The 18,056-nt window shown below is 44.3% G+C and overlaps 1 protein-coding gene across 3 annotated transcripts in view; it reads left to right on the top strand.

Moving 5' to 3' along the window:
* Nucleotides 1-1,604: 1,604 nt before the first annotated feature.
* Nucleotides 1,605-18,056, top strand: part of VIP (vasoactive intestinal peptide) — a 46,895-nt gene continuing 30,443 nt past the window's right edge. Inside the window, exons 1-3 of one of the 3 annotated variants that reach the window (XM_029596561.1) lie at nucleotides 1,605-1,857; nucleotides 3,306-3,415; nucleotides 15,544-15,684. In XM_029596561.1, the coding sequence (XP_029452421.1) occupies nucleotides 3,309-3,415; nucleotides 15,544-15,684 (248 nt within the window). In that variant the 5' untranslated portion in view covers nucleotides 1,605-1,857; nucleotides 3,306-3,308. Of the gene's footprint in view, nucleotides 1,858-3,034; nucleotides 3,160-3,305; nucleotides 3,416-15,543; nucleotides 15,685-18,056 lie in introns of those variants that run through there. The other 2 variants (XM_029596560.1, XM_029596559.1) reach the window with 2 other exon arrangements.

Consider the following 18,056-nt stretch of genomic DNA (forward strand, 5'->3'; position numbering starts at 1 on the left):
TCAGCATGGACATTGTGCTGCCGAACCATCTCAGAACTAAAAGTAGAGCAGCCAGTCCAGAAAACATTCGTCAGACATTTGTCAGGAAAAATAAACCAAACGAAGGAATTACTCGTTTCCCCCCTTGGAAATGTGGAACGGTCTACGTGAAAACAGATTTGCAAACAGAAGCGCTGGACAGGAAACCTTCCCGTGGTGCAAAAAACCATTACAGTCCACCTTCTTTTTCTGACCATTGCCTCCTTAATCATAGAAGAAAATGAGCTATCATAGAATATGCATACCGTTTGCTTCTTGAATACTGAGTGGTTACATTTCAGAAAGATGTTAGCATAAATCAAATCTTGGATTAAAAAAATTAGCATTTGAAACTTGGCTCTGAGCGTAATAATGCAGCGTTCTTTTACCGCGACAATGTAGGGCTTATCTGTGAAACGTGCGGTAGGCAATAGTTACTTCTTTTCTGGTCAGCAAACGAAAATATGGCCCCTCTGGTGCCATTTCAGTGAAATCGCCAGCTTAACTTTCATCACAGCCACGAATACACCTTCATTCTTATTTGGAAAGAGTTCGATGTAATAATCTACACAGGAAAGGAAGACCTAAAGACGAAATAAACGTAGATATTTGACATACATGACATAATGTTCAACTAAAAGCTATGATAATATTAAAAAAAAAAATCATTGAAGGACATGCCAAAGTTAAAGTGAATAAAATTGGCTAAATGTTGGCTAAAATGTTAATATTCTTCCTTCAGTTTCCTCCCCCTTTCAGATCCTAGTTATTTTTCCTTGTTTTTTGTAACTTTCTCACATCCTAAATATTGTTATTATATCTGTTAAGTTTCATTCTATATGTGACGTTGAATTGGGAAATGTTTTACTATGTTACTCTCTGCCTTTACTCACATTGTTAATTGTAAACCGGGTTGATGTGATTCCTATCATGAAACTCGGTATAATAAAAATAATAAATAAAATAAATAAATAAATAAATAAATAAAATGTTTAGTTTCCTAAATTGTTCTAGCCAAAACTTGATAAAAGTATAAAGCCATATATAATGCTTTTTCTAGCATGCGGTAATTCGGGATTACACCAGCACAGTTCAGGGTATCAAAGCTGGTAAAACTTTAAATTGCCATCTAACGAAGTTGTGAAGGATTTTGGGGGGACGTACGTGAGTTATCAGAAAGAGCTGTCAAGCAATTTATCGTTTCCATCAATGCCTGCCCTTCATGTCTCCATTTCCAACAACTTTGATAAAGAACGCAAAGCTAACCATAACTCGTAGTTAAACTTGCAAATATGCTGTTGAAATGTTCCTAAACGAGTCTTAGATTTCTTTTTTTTTTTTTTTTGATTGCTCAAGGCAAGTCATTCCTTAACATAAATCGATAAGGTAAAGCACGTCACGGTATCCGTGGATTACAAAGGAACTTCACCCATTGCTAAACTGGGGGACGGTGATGCGGTCCGTGCACCTCCTGGGAGTTTGCATGACGTCTCTGAAAGGGGGTAAACCGGATTTTCGCTATTAGCGCAGCAGGAAACGTGGTCCTATAAAACGAGGCGATCGCAGGCGTTGGGCAGATCGCTGGCTATAAGAGCGCCGGGAAGCAGCGACCTGACCAGAAGCGCAGGGCAGCCTTGACAGAAGGAGCAGCCGAGCCGCCATCCACCCTTCCGAAAGGGGGCAGCGTCTCTTCTCTCTCTCTTGCAGCCACCGCCTTGCTCTGCTGCTCGGAGCCTTCGGCACCTCCTCCGGAGCCGCAATCCGCAGCCGAGGCGGGAACGGACAAACTGCTGGTACTGGGAGAGCCAAGGATCCCCCACCAGCACAGGAGCTGCCGCTGTGAGTACAACTCCGGGCACTGCCTACCCGCCCTAGGTACTAAAGAGCGTTCCCGCAGTTCACTTAAGCTGCCTGGAGAGCCGTGGCTTAAACAGCTGATTTATAACGCTCTCTCCCCTGCAGGCAGCTACTTACTATTTAGGGGAACTTCTACAATCTTTCTTCTTAGCCTGCTCGCATGATTTAAAAAAAAAAAAGATATCGAAGTAGCAGTCAAGAATACTGAATGCGAATAGTTCCTTTCTCTTATTTTTTTTTCCTGCCTCTTAGATTTTGCTGTTTTAACTTTTTTAAATTAAAAGACCCACAGCCACGAACTTTTGTTATAGTTGAAAGATGAAGCTCCTTCTTCTGCACATTTCCGATGAACTATAATAATCTGTTATGGAAGAGCGGTAGAGCAAAGCGATAAATCCAATCCGCTCAAACACACACGGTGATTGTAGAAGTTTTCAGCTTCGTTAGCTTTCTCTAGACTTTGCTCTGTTATTTCCGTGCTCCAGTTAGAGATCCCGTAGTTCCCTACTTGTTCGGAGCACCAGCTTTTGAATTGCGATGCATCGATGCTGTGGTGTTCTCTTTGTAACAGTTTATTATGGGCATTTAATCTAGGTTCGTGCGTTCTTTTGATAATCTAATATATTAAAACATCAACCGAGAAAACTCACCCTGGCTTTCTTTGAGGATAGTGGGTATCACCAGTAGTCACTCAGCACTGTGGAAGTTTCTTTCTATGACCTGCATGAACGGCCCCGTTGCAGACTCCCTTTCTGTTTGCTTTACAAAGTTAAAAGGGAAATTGCTTTTTCACGACTTTTTCCGAGTTTTGGCTGCGATAGTAACTTTTGCTGTAAGTTTTGAATCTTGGCTATAACTTTTGAACTTGCTTAAAGTTTTTTGAATCTTGGCTGCCATAGTAAAGCTCTGGTAAAGTCTCGTCTTTGCATATACATTTGCCTTCCTCTGATCTGTCCGAGGGTTCCCAAATGGAGCGTTAGAATCCTTGTAAAATGTCTTCCTTTAATTTACAAAAACGACTTTCACCGCTTTTTTAAAATGTTTATATAATTTGGGAGCTCTGCCGATCTTTGTACCCGAGAGATTAGCAGAACGGGTCACTTCAGGTCATAAACTGCAGCCTTTTAGTGATCTCTCTAACCTTGGCCACGCCGGACGTGAGAGAAGAACCGGACACCGTCCAAGACGCCAGACATTCGCCGGCAGAACGAAAATGAGTTGCGCGCAATTTTCGTTCCTTTTTCTCAACTACAAAATCGGAGAGCGTCAGATATGCTGATCCGGGTAGAAAAATGCAGTATTGTTGTTGTTAAACGGTGTTTTTGTAAATTTGCGCCTTGCTTTGCGCCCTTTCCTCCTCTGTGTGATGAGAGAGCCAGCAGGACCCTCCCCCCCAGGTACTAATCCTTGTCTCTCCGGCCCCCATTCAGGCCATGGACCATAGGAACCGCTTCCAGCTTCCGGTGGCCTTCACCCTCCTCAGCCTTCTCTGCTTCGGAGCCCACGCCTCGGCCTCTTCGGGAGCCTATTCGGCCGTGCGGTAAGTGTTGCCGGTCTTTGCTTGTTCAGCAGCCTCTGCCCGCATTGTTAAAAACACCACCAGGGCACTTCTGCAGCAAACTCAGCCCTGATTGCAACTTTGCCTGGTTTGATTCATATTTAATAGCCTACAGGGAATAATGCCTTCAATATGTACCAGATCCTTGCCATTCTCTAATTGTTTAAGCACAAAACACAATGATCTTAAACCCTGCTGGCTTCCAGAGTAGTGCTTACCCCCCCCCCCCCCCCCACCCCCATGGCTTCTGACCCTATGTCCCATGTCCTCTTGATTCCTGAAAAAAATTGCTGCACTTTTCTCCTCATAAGGGTTACCTTTATCTCTGTTCAGCTCCTGTAGCAGTGACCTTTTTTTTTTTTTTTTTAACCCCACGACCTCCCACCCCCAATGCCTCTCTCGCCTTCTGGCTCCTGCACTCCCTGACACGCAGCTCCTTCCTGGGATCTCTCTCTCTCTCTTCTTCAGGAGTCTGCCGATTTATCCTGCAGCACCTGGCTCTTCTCGCTCTTTACCCGCAGCCCGCTGGCCCCAGCAATCATCCACCCCTCCCCCCTACCTCCTTCCAATCTTTCTTCTCCATACCCAAGAGAGAGAGAAGCCCATTGCTCTGGAAGTCGGGGGAAGCAGAGGCAAAGGGAAGAAGGAAGGATGATTCTGCAAAAAAGCAGGTGGAGAGTGGAGCAACAGCCAAAGTAGGGCTGGCTGCCTGGGCTCTCCCTCATCATGCCTGAGCTCTCCCCTCTCCACGATGCATGAGCTCTCCCCCTCTCCACTATGCATGAGATTGACTGACTGGGATCTCTGCGTGTGCACTGGGCTGCAGGCTAGATCTGCTTTCTCCTTGCCACTGGGCTCTGAGGGGATGGGAGCTCACCGGTTAAGAGCCTGGTGCGTGTGTGCGTGTGCGTGTATGTGTGTGTGTGTGTGTGCGTGTATGTGTGTGTGTGTGCGTGTGCGCGTGTGCGTGTATGTGTGTGTGTGTGTGTGTGTGTGTGTGTGTGTGTGCAAAAAGATCCACTTTGTTCTTTACAGCAGCCCCGGCTCCATCCTGGAAGTACAGCAACCAGAGAGAGAGAGAGAGACTGGCTGGCCAGGGCACTGCCCCACTCAGGTTCCAGTCTTCCTGGTGGTTGTTGGCTCTCTGACTCTCTCTGTGGCTGGAGACATGGGGCAGAGAGACAGACAGAGGTGGTGAGTTTGCTTTAGAGAAAGGGACAGAGAGTGGATAGCTGGAAGGCAGACAGGTGTTCCTTGCTTTCTGTCCTGTGAAGGTCCTCTTATCACTCTGACACCTTGGAAAATGAGGTGGTGCCTCTAGCATGATGGGACTTCACAAGAAAATGGTGGCGGTGTTTAAAATGAGTTGTGTGCTTAAATAATTTAAGAATGGCAATAGCAATTACTTTACGAGAATTGATGAGTAGATATACTGTGGCTTTTCTTTTGAATAAGATGTAGCCTCTGGAAGGTGTACTGCACTTTGGTTTAGGATTGGTTGAGAAAAGAAAGTAGACTTACATTCAATCTGTTCTTCTGGTTTTCTCAGTAATAGTGTAAGTAAAATGCCTATTAGGCTGATTCTAGTTCCGTTATGCACAATTTAATTTAGTATGGATGCAATGTTTAAAAGCATTTTTTTCTCTCTTTGTGCCCTATTTACTAAGCATCTCTGGCACTAATGAAATTTTCAAACCCCAAGAAAACCCAGTTATATTTTTAGATATTTTAAATAGCAAATAATAAATATTTCTTTATCTTTGTGGGACCTTCAAGAGTACAATAAAGCAAAGTTGGACTTACAGGTAAATGCAGTTTGTGAATAATACAAACTGTACTCTTGAAGGTCCCACAAAGAAAAAGAAATATTTATTATTTGCTATTTAAAATATCTAAAAATATAACTGGGTGTACTAGGTTTTCTTGGGGTTTGAGATTGTGTTGTAAGTCCCCAGATTACATATTGTTCTGGGCTAGTGTTTGGTGATTTCTGACTAATGAAATTTTACCACGGCTAGTTTACAGGTATTAAATGTTGTAGGCAAACCTTCAGCCTTGCACTCCCTCTCCTAATTAACTTTCAGGCCCCTAGGAAATCCCATAAGATTTTGCTAATTAAACTCAACAATATGATCACCCACCATCCCTTTCAGAAATGATTGTGCATAATTTATACATATTAATTAATTAATTTAAAATATTGATGTACCACATTATCCTACCGTCTAAGTGGTTTGCAGCACAACATATATAAAATCAAAACAAATATACCAGAACAAGCAATATATCATGACAACAATTCTCCCATCATGCTATACTTGGGGTTCCTTCTTCAAGGCATTAGTAATCCTCCAGGAAGGGGCTGCCTTGGGCCAATAAGTTTTAAAACTCTTGCATAATGTTCACATCAAGCTTCATAACTAGCTGGCTATCCTAGTGGCTGTTGAACGCAGTTGAATAGTCCCACACCACCACTTAGCCGGATAAGTCCGAAATCTGGCTAAGTGGCACTTAATGTTGACCTTTCTCCAGCTCTCTCTACCCTCTCTCTACGTAACTTCTCCCTATCTCTGTTCTCCTCTGCTTCCATTCATCACTATTCCACATCTCTCGTTCTTTTGCATCTCATCTGTTTTGAACTCATCCCACTATCCCCATCTCATTCTTCCATCACGCCATCCCAGCTTTCCATTTCTGGAATCTCACTTCCAACCAATCATATTTCTCCTCCTCCCAATCGGTGGCAATCCCTTTCCCCTTCCTAGCCTTCCATCTCTCTCTGCTTCCCTCTTGCCTCCTCTGGTTGTCTCCCCTCGCTCCTCATACCTTCATTTGTTTTTCCCTCTTCCTTCTCTCCTTTCTCTCCCTCCCCGTTCCTGTGTTTCTTACATCATTATGCTGTTCTTCCCACTCCATCTTGCTCCCTTGTTTCTTCCTTGTGGCTTTATTTTCCCTCCTTGTGGTCATCTTCTGACTCCTCACCCTTCCTTCCTCCCCTATGGATTTTTTACTGCCTTTCTCCTCCCTGTCTCTTCTGGCTCTCTGCTCTCCCCTATGGATTCTTTACCTTCCCTCCCCTGTTCCCTCTCAGTTTGTCAGGCCAGGTTTTTCAGCAGCAACAAGCAGTATAGTTCATTCAGAAGGCCATTGTAATAGGAAGAGGCAGCAGAGGGAGCCAGTTTTAATTGCAGCAGATTTCCTGAGACCCTTCTGAGGTTACTGAAATTAAGGACTATGGCAAAAGCAAAAGAAAAGTTTTTTTGGGTTGTTAAAGTAGGAAGAAGTGCATTCATTTTTTCCGAATTGGAAAATTTCAACGAAATTGTCCAGTTCGGCATGTTTCGGGAAGCCCGAAAAACGATCGGGATTTTCCTGTTTTTTCGCGAAAATTCATGTTTCGGATTTGTGCGTGCTATCTCCCCGTTAGCGCGCACTAACAAAAACTAACAAAATCTAACGGTTTTTGATAGTGCGCGCTAACGGGGAGATAGCGTGCACTAATGGGAGTTAGCGTGCACTGACTCCCGTTAGTACGCACTAACCCAAAAAATGATTTTTCGCGAAAAAAAAAATCCCGAACCGCAGAAAAATGACATTTCCCGTGGCGGCCGAAAAACAAAGAGCGGCACGAACACAAAAAACGATTCACATGTCTAGAAAGAAGAGATTTCATTGGAGCAATGCTACAGAGTGTATTAAACACTTTAATCTCCAATGATGGTGGCTGGCAAAAGGAAGAAGAGCCCATGAATGAGCAGCTATTAGTTTTCTATGTGCTCCTTGTGGAATTTAACCTGACTCCCTAAACTCCTCTTCCCCTCCCCTTTCCTCCTCCTCCTCCCTTGGAAGAGCACAGAACTGAACATTACCAGCTCAGATTCCTGTCAGGGACACAGACACAAAGCAAGACAAACTCTTTAAAATCATAAAGCATAAAACTCAAAAATAAACGATGCTGTGGTGAAAAGCAGTACTTGGCATGACTGTATAATTGTACATGGATAGATGTGCAGAAGATTGAGTTTGTGTGGCTATCAGGACCTTTTTTTTTTTTTTGCTTTGTCTGTGGATACTGTTTGCCACTCCTCAGATGCTTTCACCCTAGGCCATCAGCCAGCTCTGCCTATTAGTTAAACTGGTCCTGGATTTTACCCATGCCAAATAATATCACCAGCAGAGGGTGCAATCTTTGAATGATGTTACTTCAATGACAGACTGATGCAGAAAGCTACATTCGGCAGAACATACAGATGTACTCGCATTTGAACACAATTTTTGTAAGTGGAAACCTTATTGCTGATGCAGCAAGGAGTTTAACACTCTCAAAAAGTGTGATGAAAAAGTGTAGTTTCCAGCTCATTAGGGCTGTCATTTGAAGTGATGAAAAGTAAAAGAGTTAATTTGTATAATGTACTCTCTACCTAGCTTGATTGCAGCTAGGTAGAGAGTACATCAAGCTAGGTAGAGAGTACATTGTACAAATCAACTCCTCTCTCGCTCTCTCTCTCGCTCTCTTGCCTGAAACATACTCCCTTTTTTTTTTTTATCGCAGGTGCTATTTCCGCTATATTTATAGCATTTTGATGAATCCAGGGGTAACTTAACTGGATAAATTTGAATATCACCACTTAACTGGCTAAGAACCTGATTCACTAAGGGTTTTTCATATAGGCACAAAATGGGGGAAAAGCTTTAATGAATCTGGCCCTTTAAGTTAGTCGGATAAGTAGCCACACCCCAGAATGCCCCTATCCTGCCCACCACTTAGATGGATAATTATTTAGCTCGATAAATAGTTAGCCAGCTAAATAGTGGCTGCTGAACATGATCGAATATTCATACACGATTACTTAGTTGGATAAATCCAAACTTATCAGCAAAGTGGTGCTGAATATCAACCTCTCTGAGTTTATTTGTGTGTGCAGTATCCTTTAACTTAGAGGTACTCTGCCACAGAATACACAATAGAGATGTGAATCGTGTGATCGATCGTCTTAACGATCGATTTCGGCTGGGAGGGGGAGGGAATCGGATCGTCGCAGTTTGGGTTTTTTAAATATCGTGTAAATCGTGTAAATCGTGTAAATCGAAAACCGGCACACTAAAACATTCCTAAAACCCACCCCGACCCTTTAAAATAAATCCCCCACCCTCCCGAACCCCCCCAAAATGCCTTAAATTACCTGGGGTCCAGAGGAAGGGTCCTGGTGTGATCTTTTACTCTAGGACCTCGGACCTCCGTGCGTCGTGTTGCCGTACGGCCGGCGCCATTTTGCGCAAAATGGCGCCGGCCATTCGGCAACACGATTTGACTGCAGGAGGTCGTTCCGGACCCCCGCTGGACTTTTGGCAAGTCTTGTGGGGGTCAGGAGGCCCCCCCAAGCTGGCCAAAAGTCCCTGGGGGTCCATCGGGGGTCCGGGAGCGATCTCCTACGCTCCTGACGTCGGGGGACAAAAAGAAAATGGTGCCGGCCTGTCATATGACAGGTCAAAGGTAGCGCCGGCGCCATTTTGTTTCTACAACGCACGGAGGTCCGAGAGTAAAAGATCACACCGGAACCCTTCCTCTGGACCCCAGGTAATTTAAGGCATTTTGGGGGGGTTCGGGAGGGTGGGGAATTTATTTTAAAGGGTCGGAGTGGGTTTTAGGGTTGTTTTAGTGTGCCGGTTTTCCCGCCCTCCCCCTTCCCCCGATTTACGATTTTTTGACGATAAATCGGGGGAATTGTTATTGTATCGCGGCTCTAACGATTTTTGACGATTTAAAATATATCGGACGATATTTTAAATCGTCAAAAAACGATTCACATCCCTAATGCACAATAATGATCCTCAACAGATGTAATCTCTCAACAGAAATGCATAAAACCGTTAAATTCATACAGCCTTCAACAAATCCTTTACACTTGAAGTATTAGCATTTCTGAGTTCCAAAAAGCAGTTCAGTTCAGAATCTTCATCAGGGAGAGAAAACAGATTGGTAAAAGAAACTCATCAGAAGAATGTAGGTAGGAATACTTCGATACATTATAAGAGTTTCCAATCAGATTTTAGGATGGACAATGTTTTTGAGACACAAGACAATGGTATATGGATTTGAACTGATATGATTGTGTGGACATCACTCAAGAATAAGAGTCCCTCTTGTGACAGATTCAACATTTCCCTGCTAAAATACCACTATGCAGTACAAATAAAACAAAAAAATAATAGCTGAATCTGAATAGCAAGAGTCGATGTGCTATCAAAGTAATTAGTTTTATTGAGGACACTGAGGCTAAAGCAACAATAATAAAAAGATATAGCTGGAATATAGGTTCTATGATGATATTTTAGGACAAAATGGAGCATAATATTTATGTGGAAGGACAGGTATACATGGACATACAAGTTTTGCAAAAACATGCAATAATAATGAATAAAATGTTGTTGTTTTTTAAATCGATAAATCTGCTGCAAGTTTTCATAGAGCAAAACAGGCATAAAACTTTCATAAATAAGCTTATTTGAATGCTTACCCTGCCTTCATATTTATTTATTTATTTATTTAAGGATTTATATACCGGAGGTTCCTGTATAATATACATATCACCCCGGTTTACAATGAACAGTAACTATCGCTTCAAGTTAGCGGTTTACAATGAACATAGTTAATCCAAGAAACAGAAAAAAAATATATATATATTCATGGTATAATGTAGATGTAGGCATGCACTTGCTGTTGTAGTATTTTTTTTTATTTTTATTTTTTAATTGACAACATACAAAGAGTAGACCCATAATGGTAAGGTAAAAGAGCAGCAGGTCCATAAACATCATATACACCATGGGTCACTATAATAAAATATAGATAACAGCCACAGCTCATACACTTTAGCACTGGCAGAACATGGTGCAAATCTTCATGTATCAAACTCCTTCTTATACTAACTGATGAAATCATCTGTTAAAGAAAACTTATGCCATATTATGTGATTTTTTTTCCATTACAATGTATATGGGAAGTGGCCCAGAGGCTCAGAGGGAGCTGGATTTCCTGGGTTGGTCAGATCTGGGGATGCTATAGAGGCAGTGTTCCCAGCCCTAGGGGGAAGGAATCATTTATTTATTTAGAGTTTTTTCTATACCGATATTCGTTTTCACATCATATGGGTTTACACAGAACTGATTAACAAAGTAAGAGAAATAAATTGAACCGGTAGAGCTTAAAAAAGAGCAGGAAAGAGTAAAACAGGTAACAACAATATAATATGTTAAACAGGGGTGGAATATTTACAATTATTTACAGTTTCATATTAGGCAGGTAGCAAAAGGTGTGGCAGGCGTTGGGGGGGGGGAGTGGGTGAAGAAGGGGGGAGGTATTTGAGATAAAGAGAGCGGAGAGGGATGGGAGGGTGGAATTATGCGAAGGCCTGCTTGAAGAGCCAGGTTTTTAGCTTTTTTAAAATTTCTGGAGGCAGTGCTCCTGGCACAGGTCGGGAGGCATGGAGTTCCAGATAGCGGGCCCTGCAACGGATAGTGCGCGTTCTTTCGTGGAGATGAGATGAGTGAGGTTGGGAGAGGGAGAGTGAAGGGTTCCTTCGTAGGTGGATCTGGTGGGTCTGTTAGGGGTATGAAACTGTAAGGAATCCTGGAGCCAGTGTATGTCCTGGTTGTGAAGGGTTTTATGAATGATTGTGAGGGTTTTGTAGAGGATTCTGAAGGAGATCGGGAGCCAATGGAGGTCTCTGAGGATAGGAGTAATGTGATCTCTCTTGCGAGTGTTGGTAAGGATTCTAGCTGTGGAGTTTTGGAGCATTTGGAGTGGTTTGATGGAAACCTTGGGGAGGCCTAATAGTAGGGCGTTGCAGTAATCAAGTTTGGTGAATATAGTGGCTTGTAGGACTGCACGGAAGTCATTGGAGTGTAGTAGAGGGCTTAGTTTTTTGAGAGTGTTTAGTTTGAAATAACACTCTTTCATGATTGAACTGAAAAATTTCTTAAGGTTTAGATGATTGTCTATGGTGACTCCTAGGGCACGTACATGTTGCGATATGGCTTTTGAGGTGGGGTGGGCGTTTATGTCGAAGATGGTGGTAGTGTTATGTTGGGGAGAGATGATGAGGAGTTCAGTCTTGGATGTGTTGAGTGCGAGGTTAAGGTTAGAAAGAAGATCATTGATTGCGGAGAGAGCATTTTCCCAGGTTTTGAGGGAGTTGGGTTATGAGTCAGTGATGGGGATGAGTATTTGGACGTCATCTGCGTAATTGAAGTGGGTGAGACCTAGATCAGAGAGGAGTTGGCAGAGGGGAAGAAGGTAGACGTTAAAGTGGGTGGAAGAAAGCGAGGAGCCTTGGGGAATGCCTCTGGATAGGTTGATACTTTTGGATTCTCTATTACTTATTTTGACTTTGTAGTTTCTGTTGCCGAGGAATGATTCAAGAAATACATAAAGACAGGCTCTTATATTTATGTGTATGTGTGAGGGGGTATGAATGGTATGTATTTTAAAATGTCTGAGTATGAAAAACATTTAATTCTGTATAAAAATAGTGAAAAATATTTAATGAAAGAATAAAAGATAATTTTTCTATTTCAAATATAATTATACATGTTTAGATTTGAGCATAAATATAAGAACCTGTCTTTATGTATTTCTAGTATAGAGAGGAGACAGTGTTTATACGGTAACAGTCGATAGTTTATACTGAGGTATGATTCAAACCAGCTAGGGGGGTTTCCTGAGATGCCAATTTCTGTGAGGCGGTTTAGAAGGATGTTGTGTTTGATGGTGTCAAATGCAGATGATATGTCCAGTAAGGCGAGAATGTAAGAGTGGCCTTTGTAGGGTATCTGTGAGGGATATTAGTAGGGTTTCTATGCTGTGGAATTTGGGGAATCCAAATTGGGATGGGGAAAGTATGTTATGTTTTTCTAGGTAGTCAGACAGTTGGAGGTTTACTACTTTTTCAAGAATTTTGCAAGGAAGGGTAGGTTTGAGATAGGTCGAAAGTTGGCGAGGTCAGCTGAGTCTAGATTGGGTTTCTTTAGGAAGGGTTTGACAATGGCTTGTTTTAGGGGGGCCGGAACCTTTCCATGGGAGAGGGAGCCATTGATTATATTGGCAAGGGCTTTTGCTATTATGTTGGAGATGGACAGTAGCAGTTTAGTAGGATTGTGTCAGATGGGTGTAAGGCGGGTTTCATTTTCTTTAATAGTGATTCTATTTCAGAGGAAGAGGTGGATTCGAATGTGTTCAAGGCAGCGTGTGGGATTTTGGGGAGGGGTTTGGCTGGCGAGGTGGTGGAAGGAAAACGTAGCATGAGTTTAGAGATTTTGTCGTCTAAGAATTGGGCAAGGTTGTCACATTTTGTGACTGAGACATCCTCAGGACTGGTGGGGGTGGGAGATTTTGTGAGGTTGGATTGTAAGTTGTGGATTCGAAGGGCATAGAAGTCTCATTTTGTTTTGAGGATGGTTGTTCGGTAGATGTGCAAAGAGGATTTGTATGTTGCAAGGTGAGTGGGGGAGGGGTCTTTGCACCATTTCCTTTCATTGCCTCTTAGGTCGTGTTTGAGTGTTTTTGAGTTCGGGTGAGTACCATGTTTTTTTTTGTGTTAGAGAGGTTAAGGACTTTGGTGGTAAGGGGGCAGATGGTGTCAGCAATGTTGATAGTGAGCTCGTTCCAGGAATTCTGCAGCTTCAGTGTCAGTGAGATCAATTTTGTCTAGGGTGTTAGTGAGGGAAGAGATTAGATCATCTCTGCTGCATGGTTTTCTGAATTGGATGGTACTTTTATTTGTGTGGTAAGGGTGGGTTCTTTCTTTATAGATAGGATGGTTTTTATGAGAGAGTGGTCAGACCAAGGGTCAGGGGTGCAGAGGGATGTGTCAGTGGGTAGGATGTGAGAGTTTATGAATATTAAATCTAAGGAGTGACCTGCTCTGTGCGTGGGGGCGGTAATGATTTGCTTGAAACCCATAGCATTGAGGGAAGATAGGACAGCATTGCAGGTGGGGGAGAGGGGGATGGAGTCAATGTGGAGGTTAAAGTTGCCAAGGATAATAGCTGGGGTATCATTTTCTATGTTCTCGGTTATAAATTCGATGAGGGGGGAGGGGTTATTTTCAAGGAGGGAAGGAGGGGCATAGATTAGCATACTTGAAGTTGTGGTGATTTGAAGAGTCCAATTTCAAGTTTGGGTGCAGAGATGATAGGCTGAGAAGTTAGTTTCAGCTGTTTCTTAGCTGCGAGAAGGAGGCCTCCTCCTCTTTTTTTAGGCCTGGGAATAGAGAAGATGTCATATATGTGCATGGGGAGTTGGTTTATAAGGACTGTGTCGGTTTCTTTAAGCCAGGTTTCTGTTATAGCGCAGATGTCGGGATTGGAGTCACGTAGAATGTCATTGAGTATAGGTGTTTTTTTGATGATGGAGAAGGCTGTGAATACAAGAAATTGTGTCAGGGAGGATAACATGATGGGCAGTAGGGTTCTTGCGAGGGGGGAGGGGGAAGTTATGAAGGATTTTGTGAGTTTGGGGGTGTGCTGTTTGAGGATGGGAATGGCGCGTGCCTGCATATTGACTGCAAGGAGGGTGTGGTTGTGGGGTGGGTCTAGCGTTGGATGTGTGGGATAGAGGTAGGGTGTGGGATAATGGATAAGTGGGGGGGGGGGGGGGGGGGGGGAGGAGGAAGCCAGACATTGCAGAAGTGGCGGAGAGCAAGGTGTTGAGAGGTAATGGGGGAGGAGTACCAAAAGGAGATAGGTAAATAGGTGAGAGGATGTAGTAAGTGAAGGGATATGTTTGAGGAAGAGAGGGGAGTTGGGGGAGTTGAGTGATTTCAATGAGGCACTAAGATCGGCAATAAGGGGCAGGTTCCTTTGTTGCGCTCCTTCGGCGCGCGACGCCAGGCATGCGGCACCTGCGGCCTGTTCTTATGGCTTACAGTGGAGCTGCTGATGTCATAAATAGGCGAGCCGGTCAGCAGCGAGGGGGAGGATTGCAGGGTCGGGCGGCATGTCGATTGCGGATCGGTTGGCATGAAGATACACCAATGAGACATAATGGTCCAGTTTAGGGCCCATGACTACAGCGGGCCAGAAGGAGTCCTGGTGCATGGACCCTGGCTGAGGATTGTTGCAGCAATGACTGGACTGATACATTGAAATTGTCAGCTCAGTGTGCTGTGGCAGACAAAAAAGCAAACAGAATATCAGAAATTATTAGGAAAGGAATGGCAAATAAAACAGAGGATGTCATAATGCATCTGTATCGCTTCATGTTGAGACTACACCTTGAGTACTGTGTACAGTTTTGGTTGCTGCATTTCAATAAAAGATATAGTTGCGATGGAGAAGGTACAGAGAAGGGCAACCAAAATGATAAAGGGAATGGAATGACTCCCCTATGAGGACAGGTGAAAGAGTTTAGGGCTGTTCAGCTTGGAGAAGAGACGGCTGAGGGGGGATATGATAGAGGTCTTTAAAATCATGAGAGGTCTAGAATGGGTAAATGTGAAACGGATATTTATTCTTTCAGATAATAGAAGGACTAGGGGGCACTCCATGAAGTTAGCAAGTAGCACATCTAAAACTAATCAGAGAAAATTCTTTGTCACTCAACGCACAATTAAGCTCTGGAATTTTTGCCAGAGGATGTGGTTAGTGCAGTTAGTGTAGCTTGGTTTTAAAAAAGCTTGGATAATTTCTTGGAGGAGAAGTCCATTAACTGCTATTGATGATCAAGCTGGCTTAGGGAATAGCCACTGCTATTACTGGCATTAGAAGCATGGGATCTTCTTAATGTTTTGGGTACTTGTAGTCTGGATTGGCCACTCTTGGAAACAGGATGCTGGGCTTCATGGACCCTTGGTCTGACCCAGCATGGCAATTTCTTATAGTCTTAAAGTCATTTGGGAGGGGATGTAATACAGAATAAAAAGTCCAGGACATTGCAAATGAAAGGATATGGCACCAGATCCAAGTCCTGGTTCCAGACTGAGGTAGAAGGAAACTGCCAGGTCAAAAAAAAAAAGAAAGGGCTTTATTCTCAATGCTCTTCTTTCATTATTTGTCAGGATAGTTTCTGAGCAATTGCTCATCCTAACTCATTGTATTTTCTACTCTTGTAGGCTGGGAAACAGGATGTCATTTGATGGACCAAGTGAACCTGACCAAATCGCAGGTTCTTTAAAAGCTGATACTGACATTTTGCAAAATGCATTGCCTGAAAATGATAAATTGTATTTTGATGTGAACAATGAACTTAGCAGGTGAGTTTCCACAGGTCCTAGGAAGGCTTAGTTGGTTACCTTGAAAATGTTCTTGCAAACTGTTTACATCACTTATTGAACTGGATAATGGGAAGGGGTCAGGGTTTAATTCATTTCATTAGTGGGGGAATGACCTGGAACCAGTCCCCGCACTTCTTTGCAGGCTGAAGAGGCAGAGCAGCAGGGAATGTTCTGCTCCAAACCCTCCCCTTCCAGACAGCCTGCAGGGAAGAGATGGGGGTGAGCCTGGAGGGCACAGCTCCCTAATCCATCCTCTCCTCCTTTGTGCCCCTCCACCCCCACCTCTCCCGTATTGAGGGAACAGAAGGGGAAGGAGTGACGCTGAAGCAGACACCGCAGAGCAGACTCAAAAGGTTTGAATTAGCACAGTTTTGAGACTTGTGAGGTGTAGTGGCCTTGCTGTCTGAATGGCCTTACTGCTCACAACTTTCAAACTTGTCCTATTTCAACCCCTTTTTTTTGTGTCCGTTACTGAGGGCTTAAATTCTGGCAGAGCAACGCAGGGGCCAATGCAATATCAAGCACAAAAACAACGGGCCTTCAACGCGTGCACATCCCCCCCCTTCCAGGGCACCCAATGCAATAGGCAAGTGAGCTGCTGCACTAGAAAAGGATGCACTAGGGATCAATTATGCCTCCCTAGCGTGTCCATGGCACTGGGCACCTAGGAGATGTGGCTGTGGGCCGGTTGGGTAACCGGACGCTCAGTCAACAAGCATCTATTTTCCTAACCTGCGCGCAGCCACGGGTTAGGAAAACGGAGACTCGTAAATTGAGCATCCATTTTCCTAACCTGACCGCTGTCATGTTGCTTAGTATCGGGATGATACTAAGTAGGAGGAAGCACAGAAAAAGCAGTATTTTGGCTTTGTTGTGGCGGCCGCCAGCTCAGGGGCTGACATTAAGTTTTGCATGGTTAAAACGTGTGTGTCGAGCACACGGTGATTTTTTTTTTTTTTGCATTGGGTAATAAATAAATATTGCATTGGGTAATGAATAAATATTGCATCGAAAGTTATTCGAGCTCATCTAAAACGCGTGTCCAACCATGCGGCAAGCTGTGCGCTAGGCTGAGCGCACTGTATTGCATCAGCCTTTTAGAATGGCATTCTGCCACCTTTTTTCTGGGATGCAAGAAAGTGGGGCGGAGCCGGCAGTATATACATATTAGTTCTGGCTCCCCTGAGGAAATAGAACAGAGTCATTAGTTGCATGGATTATTTACGGACCCCTCCAGCCCTTGGAGGAAGCAGAGAGTGTTGGAGCTATGAGACCTGAGCAGCCACATGGCTTGGATTTGGGGATGTGAGTGAGAGAGAGAGAGTGGCCGCCCCGCACGTTTGCACAGATCACATCTGACCCTGGCCCCACCAATCTCGCCCCCCCCCCCCCCTCCACACTTCCACTTCCTTTGTGCCTACAAATTAAGTTCTGGAAAGGCGGGAAATAGATTTTGATTATCACAAATTATCAAAAAGTAGTGGGCCATGACTACGGCATACGCACGTATTATTGACGTGGTTTTCATTTTTGGAGCTAGCACAACAGGTAGCAAAGCTGTGCACAACTAAAGAAAGTGGGGTTAGACTGCCAAAAATCAAAGTAGTAAAGCAGACAATCTAAGTAGTTGAATAGAGATGAAAGAGGCATAATTTCTATCTAAAATACCTGGATGGTTTGCTTGTAATTGATAAAACAGCAACAATTTAGTACAAGATGGATAAGAGGAAAACTGTAGTAGACAGTAACAGAGAAGTAGTGAGACGTTATTGGCAAGATTTTAAAAGCCCTATGCACATAAATCCATAGGGGTGGATTTTAAAACCCCTGCGCGCCGGCGCGCCTATTTTGCATAGGCCGCCGGCGCGCGCAGAGCCCCGGGATGCGCATAAGTCCCGGGGCTTCCTGTAGGGGGCGTGGCGGGATGACTCGGCGTTTAGGGGGCGGGGCATGGCGATTCGGGGGCGGCGACGGGGGCGTGGTTTCAGCCCGGGGGCGTGGCCGCGGCCTCCGGAACAGCCCCCGGGACCGGACCACGGAGCGGGGCAGCCGGCCAACGCTCGCAAAGGTATGTGGGGGGGGTTTAGATAGGGCTGGGGGTGGGTGGGTTAGGGAGGGGAAGGTGGGGGGAGGGCGAAGGAAAGTTCCCTCCGAAGCCGCTCCGAAATCGGAGCGGCCTCGGAGGGAACAGGCAGCGCGTGCTGGGCTCGGCGCGCGCAGGTTGCACAAATGTGCACCCCCTTGCGCGCGCCGACCCCGGATTTTATAAGATACGCGCGTATCTTATAAAATCCAGCGTACTTTTGTTCGCGCCTGCTGCGCGAACAAAAGTACGCGCTCGCGCAAGTATT

This window comes from Rhinatrema bivittatum, chromosome 3 (genome assembly GCF_901001135.1).
Source record: "Rhinatrema bivittatum chromosome 3, aRhiBiv1.1, whole genome shotgun sequence".
Lineage (NCBI taxonomy): Eukaryota > Metazoa > Chordata > Amphibia > Gymnophiona > Rhinatrematidae > Rhinatrema > Rhinatrema bivittatum.